Source organism: Salvelinus sp. IW2-2015, linkage group LG16 (assembly GCF_002910315.2).
Source record: "Salvelinus sp. IW2-2015 linkage group LG16, ASM291031v2, whole genome shotgun sequence".
Taxonomy (NCBI): domain Eukaryota; kingdom Metazoa; phylum Chordata; class Actinopteri; order Salmoniformes; family Salmonidae; genus Salvelinus; species Salvelinus sp. IW2-2015.
The window spans coordinates 7895422-7907694 of record NC_036856.1 but is presented as its reverse complement, the minus strand read 5'-3'; the positions used below and the strand labels follow the sequence as shown (position 1 = coordinate 7907694).

At 41.4% G+C, this 12273-nt stretch overlaps 1 protein-coding gene across 1 annotated transcript; it reads left to right on the top strand.

The window, feature by feature from the left end:
• Positions 1–10175: 10175 nt before the first annotated feature.
• Positions 10176–12015, top strand: LOC111975885 (immediate early response gene 5 protein). The gene has a single exon (XM_024004559.2). The coding sequence runs from the start codon at positions 10536–10538 to the stop codon at positions 11445–11447; it is 912 nt and encodes a 303-aa protein (XP_023860327.1). The 5' UTR covers positions 10176–10535; the 3' UTR covers positions 11448–12015.
• The last annotated feature ends 258 nt before the right edge of the window (positions 12016–12273 follow it).

Sequence of the window (12273 nt, the reverse complement as noted above, 5' to 3'; positions counted from 1 at the left end):
CTACCTATGGTTTGAGTGGTAAGGCTAAAGCAAAGCAACCAACTGCAGACGAAAGTGGAGGAGTGAAGTCGGGGGAGTTTCATCAGCTACAGCCGAAAGTCAGACACTGATGTGGTTTTCCAACAGCAAGACTCAGTGCAACATGGCAGTGTTGCCATAGTTTGTAATGTCAAAATATTTTGTTTACCCAAACCCCATATCACACACCCACAAACTGTAAATATACAGTGTGTGTACATTGTACTATCAATCGGCGAGAGAGACTCATATTACATTAATTTGTACATTTGAGTTGTGGCAATATTGCTTAATTTTTCCACAATGCAGGCGATGGTTGCAGCTGGTGAGGAACAACTGCAGAAAATTGCAGTTGAAATTGCATGACCTTTAATCACATGGTTGTTGTAAAATTCATGCAGTCGTCATGTAGGCGCAAATCGGACAACTTTTATCCCCATAATGCAACACACTTTTGAAAGGCGATTTGACGAAAGTGATGAAATCGAATGCGCCCCTAATCTGCTCCACTTGGTCATGTTGTCAACAGTGCAGTATAGTGCATCATACAGAAACATACATTGCTTTTCCATAAAATACGTTTTCGAATTTTCTTTTGGAAGGCAGATAAAGCGTTTTTATCAAACGCAATCACTTTTACATGTGAAAACACTGAATCATGCTACTTCTATTTAGTTTTTATTTAATAGTGTTTTATTTATTTTTATTTATTTTTCCATTGCCAAATACTTCATTAATTGATTCGTCTCCCTCGCCTCAGTCACGTGTCATTTTTAAAATTGTTTTATGTCAAAAAAAAATATATATTTTTTTTTGCCTCACTCAGGTCTCCTTTAAATTATTCCTACTCATTACTCCACAGTTTAAAGGTAGACTCAGTATTATGACTTAGATCCAGAAAGTCAACAACATGGGTAAATGTCCTCAACAACTAAAGGTGTTCACATGCTTACCATCCAAAAACAGTTTGGAACAGTTTGTGCATATATTATGAGAGCATTTTGTGAAGTTTTTGTTAGTTTTGATCTTAGGCAATGTATTCTTTTTGTCTGTTAGTGCATACAAAACATTTTCTAGAGGCAAGCCGAAGTCGGTAGTTGAAGTCTATGCCCCTTTGTCGGGGATTGGTCAACAGTAGGGATCCTTCAATGAAGTGTTTGTTGTCATTCAAGGAGAGATGAATAGTTTTCATCCACATTTTTTCACTTGAGAAATACTGCACCAAACATCTTAGTTAGATGTACAATTGCGTGACTAAGTTCTCCTTAGCAAAAACGTCAAAATGAATGACCAATTTTTTTTGTTGTTCTAATTTTCAAGTGAAGGTCTTTTAAGAAAGTATACAAGCACACTCTTTCGGTTCAGCAAGGCGCCAGCCAAACCGAAGCATGCTGATGCCTTAAGAGCGTTGAAGCATAAGGCTCAACTTCTCCACTGTTTTGGTGTACTGGCTACCACGCTATAACAGTGTGAAGCGAACCCATGCATATATGCAGATACTGTGTGTGACTGTGTGAGAGTGTTGCATCTTGCTCATCTCAATGGGCACGTTCGACATTGCAGCCGGCTTTATAGGCGAGTCGAGACTGACTGATCTAGAAATCACCTTGCATCATAAATCACTTCTCAATATTATTTGTAGATCAGCCAGTCAGTCAAAATTTACCCATACAATACGGTGCTGCTCGTAGGAATGTAATTTAACTGAGTCTACCTTTAATCTAGCCTGGGCTGTGTTACTTTTGTTGTGAGCTGACTTCACAGTGTGTTATGAAGGTCAGTTTGCAAGGGATTGGCACCTGAACTATGTAGATATGTAATGTTAATGTTAGCTAGAAGTATTTATCTTTAAAGCCTAGCTATCAAATCACTCATTACACTGGACATTGTAGATGAGAAATCACCTTCAGCAGGTAGCAAGCTATCAACCAGACGGTCACTAAGTTCGTATCCCAGGTAATGGGATAATCTGGTGGGGCACTGACAACTGAAAGGTTCTATCTCCAGACATTGTGCACTTGAGCAAGACACTTAACCCCTATAACTGCTCCAGCTACTGATAGCTGGATATGCAATTAAAGAGGCTTAGTTTGTTTATCTCAAATTTTGGCTTGGGTTTTGCCTGAATGGTTCACAATCTGTAGTTTTAGGCTAACCATACAGTATAGGCTTTTTCTCATGGTCGTGGGGAGGTGTGCCTCATTTTTGCTTTAAGGCCCAGTTCACTCAAAAACATGGATTTCCTGTGTTTTATATATATTTCCACACTGAGGTTGGAATTATATTGTGAAAATTATGATAATGTCCTTTTAGTGTAAGCGCTGTTAGAAAAGACCACCTGAAATTTCAGCCTGTTTTGGTGGGATGGACTTTTGGCCTTCCATGGTGACGTCACCATGTGTTAATAGACCAACGAGAAAGAGTATTCCAAACCTCTCTGCCAATAACAGCTAGTCTTCAGTTTCCCCCTCCCCACTCAGACTAAGGCAAAATTCTTGCTTGAGAAATTGCCCTTTGCTAAGAATATATTTTAGACATTTTTTACTATTTTAATTGAAAACAACCACAATAAGGTACTTCATTGTTACCCAGAAATGATTTGATATAGAGAGAAAACGGATGCATTGGACCTTTAAGTAATTGCTGGCCAATATTTTGTTCATTTAGGGCACCCTTTTTGTCTCAAGAGCCCCACCAGCAAAAGTTGTGTATTAACAACACATAAATAGAATGTGTGACAGGTTTTGACTGACCAAAGACACAGGCTGGGCTATAGTCGACATCTTGGAAATGGGTGCATCTAAATTATTTCCTCAATTCCTCCTGTCCTCTCTTCTCATCTCCTTCTCAAAATGCATTGGAGCCTGAGGTTCCCCTCGGAACTTCTACAAGAAAACAAACTGAGAAGGCGGTGACAACAGATGTTGCGAGGAATAAAATCGAGATTCACCCTACATTTACTAACAACATTTGTTTTCTGATTGAAAGCCATCAGTGTAGCAGAGTAAGTAGACAAATATTAAAAATCAAATCAATTTTTGTTTGTCACACGTGTTTAGCAGATATTAAAGCGGGTGTAGCGAAATGCTTGTGTTTCTAGCTCTAACAGTGCAGTAATATCTAACAGTAATATCTAACAATTTCACAACAATACACAAATCTAAAGTAAAGGAATGTAATTAAGAATATATAAATATTTGTGCTAGCAATGTCAGAGCGGCATAGACTAAGATACAGTAGAATAGGATATACAGGTTGAATCGGGAAAGATGGCCACTACAACCCGGTAGGTGATCCCTGAACACACCATAGGGACTGCAGGTGATGGTTGGCCACTGACAGTTTTTGGACCTTTATCCCCTACAACTGCTCCAGCCACAGCTGTGGTTACGGATGGGATTCATCATGCTAAGGAGGGACGTGTTTGAGAGCAACAATTTTGCTCATTCGGTGTGTTTGAGATAAACTTTTGCGGTTGTCAACTCCAGACTGACTGATCTACTTCAAATCAAATTGCATTTGTCACATGCCCTGAATACAACAGGTGTAGACATTACCATGAAATGCTTACTTACAAGCCCTTAACCAACAATGCAGTTATAAGAAAAATAGGAGTAAAAAAATTAAATAATACTCAAGTAAGAAATATAAGAGCAACAATAACATTTTAATAATGAGGCTAAATACAGGGGGTACCGGTAGCAAGTCAATGTGCGGGGGTACAGGTTAGTCGAGATTATTGAGGTAATATGTACATGTAGGTAGGGGTAAAGTGACTATGCATAGATAATAGAAAATAAACAGCGAGTAGCAGCGTAAAAATCTATGCAAATAGTCCAGGTAGCCATTTGATTAGCTGTTCAGCAGTCTTATGGCAATGGGGGTAGAAGCTATTCAGAAACCTTTTGGACCTAGACTAGGCACTCCGGTACTGCTTGCCGTGCGTTAGCAGAGAGAACAGTCTATGACTAGTGTGGCTGGAGTCTTTGGCAATTTCTAGAGCCTTCCTCTGACACTGCCTGGTATAGATGTCCTGGATGACAGGAAGCTCTGTAGCGCCTTGCCACGCAATGATGCAACCAGTCAGGATGCTCTTGATGGTGCAGCTGTAGAACTTTTTGAGGGTCTGAGGACACATGACAAATCTTTCCAGTCTCCTGAGGGGAAATAGTTTGTTGGTGATGTGGACACCAAGGAACTTGAATTTCTAAACCTGCTCCACCACATGCAAGGCCCTCCATTTCCTGTAGTCCACGATCATCTCCTTTGTCTTGATCACATTGAGGGAGAGTTGTTGTCCTGGCCCCACACGGCCCCTCCCTATAGGCTGTCTCGTCATTGTCGGTGATCAGGCCTACCATTGTTGTGTCATCAGCAAACTTAATGATGGTGTTGGAGTCGTGCCTGGCCGTGCAGTCATGAATGAACAGGGAGTACAGGAGGGGACTGAGCATGCACCCCTGAGGGGCCCCTGTGTTGAGGATCAGCGTGGCGGATGTGTTGTTACCTACCCTTACCACCTGGGGGCGGCCCGTCAGGAAGTCCAGGATCCAGTTGCAGAGGGAGGTGTTTAGTCCTAGGGTCTTTAGCTTATTGATGAGCTTTGAGGGCACTATGGTATTGAATGCTGAGCTGTAGTCAATGAATAGCATTCTCACATAGGTGTTTATTTTGTCCAGGTGGGAAAGGGCAGTGTGGAGTGCAATAGAGATTGCATCATCTGTGGATCTGTTGGGGAGGTATGCAAATTGGAGTGGGTCTAGGGCTTTTGGGATAATGGTGTTGATGTGAGCCATGACCAGCCTTTCAAAGCACTTCATGAAAACAGACGTGAGTGCTACGGGTCAGTAGTCATTTAGGCAGGTTACCTTAGTCTTCTTGGGCACAGGGACTATGGTGGTCTGCTTAAAACATGTTGGTATTACAGACTCAGACAGGGAGAGGTTGAAAATGTCAGTGAAGACACTTGCCAGTTGGTCAGCGCATGCTCGCAGTATACGTCCTGGTAATCCATCTGGCCCTGCGGCTTTGTGAATGTTAACCTGTTTGTAGGTCTTACTCACATCTGCTGCGGAGAGAGTGATCACACAGTCTTCCGGAACAGCTGGTACTCTCATGCACGTTTCAGTGTTATTTGCCTCGAAGCGAGCATTGAAGTATTTTAGCTCGTCTGGTAGGCTCGTGTCATTGGGCAGCTCTCGTCTGTGCTTCCCTTTGTAGTCTGTAATGGTTTGCAAGCCCTGCCACATCCGACGAGTGTCAGAGCCGGTGTAGTACAATTCGATCTTAGTCCTGTATTGATGCTTTGCCTTTTTGATGGTTCGTCGGAGGGCATAGCGGGATTTATAAGCTTATAAGCTTCCGGGTTAGAGTCCCGCTCCTTGAAAGCGGCAGCTCTAGCCTTTAGCTCAGTGTGGATGTTGTCTGTAATCCATGGCTTCTGGTTGGGGTATGTGCGCATCATCGATGCACTTATTGCTAAAGCCAATGACTGATGTGGTGTAATCCTCAATGCCATCGGAGGAATCAAGGAACATATTCCAGTCTGTGCTAGCGAAACAGTCCTGTAGCTTAGCATCTGCTTCATCTGACCACTTTTTTATTGATCGAGTCACTGGTGCTTCCTGCTTTAATTTGTGCTTGAAAGCAGGATTCAGGAGAACATAATTATGGCCAGATTTGCCAAATGGAGGGCGAGGGAGAGCTTTGTGTGTGTGGAGTAAAGGTGGTCCAGAGTTTTTTTCCCCTCTGGTTGCACATTTAACATGCTGATAGAAATTTGGTAGGTCTGATTTAAGTTTCCCTGCATTAAAGTCCCCGGCTAATAGGAGTGCCGCCTCCTTGTGGTATGTAGACATTTACGAAAAATACAGATAAACTCTCTAGATAGATAGTGTGATCGACAGCTTATCATGAGATACTCTACCTCAGGCGAGAAATACCTTGAGACCTCCTTAGATATCGTGCACCAGCTGTTATTTATAAAAATACATAGTCTGCCGCCCCTTGTCTTACCAGACGCCGCTGTTCTCTTTTGCCGATACAGCGTATAACCGGCCAGCTGTATGTTGATAATGTCGTTGTTCAGCCACGACTCCATGAAGCATAAGATATTACGTTGGTAGTTTAATCTTCTGTGTAGGTCATCGATTTTATTTTCCAAAGATTGCACGTCTGCTAGCAGAATGGAAGGAAGTGGGGGTTTATTCGATCGCCTACGAATTCTCAGAAGACAACCTGCCCTCTGGCCCTTTTTCTCTGCCTTCTCTTCACGCAAATGACGGGGATCTGGGGCTGTTCCCGGGGAAGCAGTATATCATTCACGTCGGGCTCGTTGGACTAGTTGAAGGAAAAAAAGGATTCTACAAGTCCGTGGTGAGTAATCGCAGTCCTGATGTCCAGCAGTAATTTTCGGTCATAAGATACGGTAGCAGCAACATTATGTACAAAATAAGTAAAAAAATAAGTTACAAGCAACGCAAAGAAACGAACAAAAGAACACAATTGGTTAGGAATACGTAAAACGTCAGCCTTGTTCTCCGGCACCATCTTCACGCAGTCTCCTCTGAACAGTTGATGTTGAGATGTATCTGTTACTTGAACTCTCTGAGGTGCAACCTGAGGTGCAGTTAATTGCCATTTTCCGAGGCTGGTAACTCTAATGAACTTATCCTTTACAGCAGAGGTAACTCTGGCTCTTCCTTTCCTGTGGTGGTCCTCATGAGAGCCAGGTTCATCATAGCGCTGATGGTTTTTGCGATTGCACTTGAAGAAACTTTCAAATTTCTTGACATTTTCCATATTGACTGAGCTTCATGTCTTAAAGTAACGATGGGCTGTCGTTTCTCTTTGCTTATTTGAGCTGTTCTTGCCATAAATAGACTTGGTCTTTTACCAAATAGGGCTATCTTCTTTATACCACCCCTACCGTGTCACAACACAACTGATTGGCTCAAACGCTTTAAGAAGGAAAGAAATTCCACAAATGAACTTTTAACAAGGCACACCTGTTAATTGAAATGCATTCCAGGTGACTACCTCATGAAGCTGGTTGAGAGAATGCCATGAGTGTGCAAAGCTTCCATCAAGGCTACATTTGAAGAATCTCAAATACAACATATATTTTGATATGTTGAACACTTTTTTGGTTGCTACATGATTCCATATGTGTTATTTCATAGTTTTGATGTCTTCACTATTATTCTACAATGTAGAAAATAGTAAAAATAAAGAAAAAGGTGTGTCCAAACGTTTGATTGGAACTGTACATAGGTCACTGTGGGGCCAACGTCATCGATGCACTTATTGATGAAGCCGGTGACTGATGTGGTATACTCCTCAATGCCATCGGATGAGTCCCGGAACATATTCCAGTCTGTGCTAGAAAAACAAGCCTGTAGCTTAGCATCTGCATTATCTGACCACTTCCATATTGAGAGAGCCACTGGTACTTCCTGATTTAGTGTTTAGTTGTAAGCAGGAATAAGGAGGATAGAATTATGGTCAGATTTGCCAAATGGAGGGTGTGGGAGAGCTTTGTATGTCTCTGTGTGTGGGGTAAAGGTGGTCTATAGTTTTTCTTCCTCTTGTTGCACATGTAACATGCTGGTAGAAATGAGGTAAAACAGTTTCCCTGCATTAAAGTCCCCGGCCAATAGGAGCACCGGCTCTGGATGAGCATTTTCTTGTTTGCTTATGGCTTTATACAGCTCGTTGAGTGAGAGTTTCGTCTTAGTGCCAGCATCAGTTTGTGGTGGTAAATAGACAGCTACGAAAAATATAGATGAAAACTCTCATGATAAATAGTGTGGTCTACAGCTTATCATGAGATACTCTACCTCAGGCTAGAAAAATATTGAGACTTCCTACATTTTTGATTTTGCAAACCAGCTGTTATTGACAAATAGACATAGACCACCACCCCTTGTCTTACCGGAGGCAGCTGTTCTGTCTTGCCAATGCACGGAAAAACCAGCCAACTGTATATTATCCATGTCGTCGTTCAGCCACGACTCTGTGAAACATAAGATGTTACAGTTTTTAATGTCCCGTTGGTAGGATAGTCTTGAACGGAACTCATCCAGTTTATTCTCCAATGATTGCACATTGGCCAATAGGACGAATGGTAGAGGCGGGTTATTCTCACCTTGCCAACGAATTCTCACAGGGAACCCGGACCTGTGTCCCCTGTATCTGCGTCTTCTCTTCGCGCGAATGATGGCGATTTGTGCCTTGTCGGGTATCTGGAATAAATCCTTTGCGACTAACTCGTTAAAGAAAATGTTTTCGTCCAGTTCGAGGTGAGTAATCGCTGTTCTGATATCCAGAAGCTCTTTTCGGTCATAAGAGACGGTGGCAGAAACATTATGTACAAAATAAGTCACAAATAATGCGGAAAAACACACAAAATAACACTATTGGTTAGGAGCCTGTAAAATGGCAGCCATCTCCTCCAGTGCCATTATTGACCTTGCATCCTAATCACTACTCATTATAATTTATGGATCAATCAATTTGCCCACTGCAGTAGCCGATCTACATGGTCTTAACAGGGTCCTTTATGTTCAATATTTGTGATAAATTGAAAAGCATTAATGCAAATAAACAATCCTCAATCAATTAGATAGTTATTTAACCTGCGAGCATTTGCTGGTCAGCCAGGTCATATCCCTTTTTTAGCGCATGCATGGATTGGATTTTAGTGTAATCCAAGGACTACCTTCAGGTTAGGAATTGGATTGTGCTTGTACAATATTATAAATATATTTTTGGATTGAATTGAACCCGATGAGCATAATACCATATGCCTATAATAGGGTATTTAAATATGTGATATATGGACCCAAAAACTGTTTATCTTGTCACCAACAATTGGGGTAAGTGTTACAGGCATGTTTTTTAAAACACAAAAATCATGCAAATTATGACCCACACATGTCCAGACAATGACTTGACAAATCACCACATTTTATACTGAGCTACAGGCTCAAGAGACACTAATTTTCCTTTAAGATTAGAGTACATTTCAACAAACCCTCCCCACACATAACTAATGCATACCTAATGCTGCATTCATAGCCAAGTGGGAAGAAGGTAGTTACCAGTTCTGAAGTCGTAAATAGCAGTTGGATGCATTTATGTGCTTTATCTTGTTGAGAAACGCTGATTGGTGAACTAAAAGTATGCTGAACTAAAAGTACACCTATCATGCTTGTAAAGAAATGAGTCTTCAAAAAATATGTATATATTTATTGTTATAAATATTGTTTTGATGTTGCCGAAAAAGCTGTTATCGACGTAATTTCCAGAGGTCAGCATGTGGGAGAAATTGGAGCTCAGAGATGATAGACGGGTTTCCCACCAGTTGTAGGGGCGTTCAAGTGGATTATTCTCAGTCGTATGTGGTAATAGCACCTTCCCACTTGGTTATGAATGCAGCATAACAGTCTCCTGAAACAAAACACCACTACCCCTCCCCCTCCTAACTGTTCCATTCACTAGAATTTGCCTTTGCCAGGACACGGCACAAAAGCATCATGTGACCTGGCTGAAAACAGTCAAAGCATTACATCAGCTCAGGAAGTCAGCAATCAAAAGAAAATATACCGTACTCTAAAAGGGGACACAGCATGGCAGCAGAAAAGAGCTGTATTTATGTATTAGTGTTGTTGTTCTAGCGAAAAGACTAACATTTTGGTTCGGGAGATAACAGTAAGGGGAAATCTAAACACATTTCTGATATTACAAGTATGATTATCAGAAACATTTTGGACTAATGTAAAATAGCCTAAATGAATGGATAAAATAATTTTTTTTTTAAATCTAAAATGATCAAATAAGCTCATTCATAATGTGAAATCACATTAGTAACCTACAATATAATAAACTATAGCCTATGTCTTGGGTATTATATTTTATGTGCACTTTTATATATATTTTTTGAAGGCTAATTCCGACAGTTTAAAATTGCGTTTATTCCTTTAAAACACTCTCTCAGGTTTGTATTTAAATCTGATTTATCTTTTTAGCGCACGCCCATTGGTCCATATGGATTTGGCGGGGCTGTATTCGTAGTGATTGTAAAGACGACACGTATTTTCATTGGCTGGCCTGGTTGTTACGTTAGGGTATAAAGCTGTGTTAAAAATAGATACAGCCCCATTCCTCTTAATGCTCAGCTGTTGATTGAAGGGAAAGGTGTAAGAATTTAATGAAAGCCTTTAATTTCTTCACCCATGCACCAATTTGATTCTGCTCAGGAGAACGATGAAACACATCTTGCATTCATCAAATGCCAGTTTCTAAAAAAATATATATATATAGATTTACGTCACTGTTGAATTCAGTGCGATTTGTAAGCGAATCGCGTGCAGTCGTTAGCTGGACAAACAAACTCGAATAGCCTACATTTACACCCGGGATTTTAGGATTACCTTTCTAACCAGTTGTTTCGACGTGGACTGAAGCACAATTAAGACAGTGGGTGCTTTTGTTTACCAAACGAATAGTTTTTAATCATGGAGTTTAAAGTTGAGGCGCATCGGATTATGAGTATTTCACTCGGGAAGATTTATAATTCCCGAGTGCAACGTGGTGGTATCAAACTACACAAAAATCTACTGGTCTCCCTCGTTCTACGGAGTGCCCGGCAAGTATACCTGAGTGACTACTACGGCGGCATATGCCTGAGCGCCCAGCAAGCAAGAGAGTGGTGTGAGGGGGAGTACATGGCTTCAGAACAAGACAAATTGGTCCCCGGTTCGACAGAGAGCCTGTCTGAATCGGACGAGCAAAGCAAAGTGGCGGTGGACAAGCAGGAGCCCAGAGATGTGGTCGAATCCCCGGCGGCACTCCACGTAGAAACTCAAGCGAGTGGCGAGCAAGACAGCGCCGAAAATGGAGTTTCGGATTCAGGATGTAGCGACATCAAAATCCCGGAAGGGAGTCCGGAGGCTACTCAGACATGTGAGGTCGCCAGTGTTGTTACTGCTATCTCATCCAACTGTATCAGTGCTCCCTCTCCGAGTGATCCAAAAGGGGAAACGGAGACGCCGACAGACTGCCAGACGGACAACAGTGAATCAGCGGAGAAACATTCGTACGAGCCCAAAGCGCCCCAGGCTTACACTAACAGGAAACGGACTGCCGATGACTCTGAACTCACAGACTCACCAACGAAAATAACGAAACTAACTTCCACATCTCTACCTTCTACAAACGACAAGAATAAAGGGGAAACTGAAGAAATGGACACAAGCAATGTATCGAGTTTGATAACAATATTCGGTTCCAGTTTTTCTGGACTCCTGAGTAACAAAGAGGGAGAGCAGCCTGACTCCGAGGCAGAGGACAGTGACTCTGGGCAAATCTGTTGTGATCAAATGCTCAAAAACCTCAACCCTTGGAGTACTGCAATTGTTGCTTTTTAAACTTTGAAACTGTGATTTTGATATCCTACTTGGGGGATTTTAATAGGGATAGAACGGGAGGTTTCATCAACTGTTGCAGTTCTAACCCCACGTGGTGGAACGTGGAAGACAGTAGTAAATTGGAATTCCCCAAAAGATCACAATGAAAGTAGGCCTACTGTTGTAGCTATTTACATGGAATTTCGGTTGAAAGGATGCGAGCAAGGTGGCATTTAGAGGAGCGATACTAATGTAATCAGTGGCTTATGATAGTTAACTCTTATCTGCTGCTACACAGGTCAGCTACAGTATTCCAAAAGCTCCGAGTATCATTTATTAAAATGTATCCTTAACAAGGGTAATATTACAGGACTGAATGTGACCACTCAATGCTGACGTCATCTGACGTTTATCTGTCAGTCACTGTTTTCTAATGTCTTTGTTTTATAAAGACTTGTACATGTGTAATATTGTGCCTGTAAATACTGTTTTCCCATGTCCTATTCTGAATGTATGTATTTTGGTATCTGCCATGGATTATGATAATTGCGTGATGCTCACGTATTAAAACATTTTGTTTAACAATTAACTTTTCTTTGCTCCTTTTTTCATTGGGTTGGTTTGTACATAATGCACTAAGTGCTGCTACGGTGTCACCTGGTAGGGGTGGTTGGCAGATGTGGTAGGTCGGATACCATTTGCACAGTAGCTAACTCATGCTAAATCATCATATGTATGGTATGACACTTAGTAATTCTTGTCATCACATCTTATGTTGTCCATTTAAAGGGATACTCTTTCTTCAAGCAAATACAATATGTTGCAACTTGTAGCCCCTACTAACCCT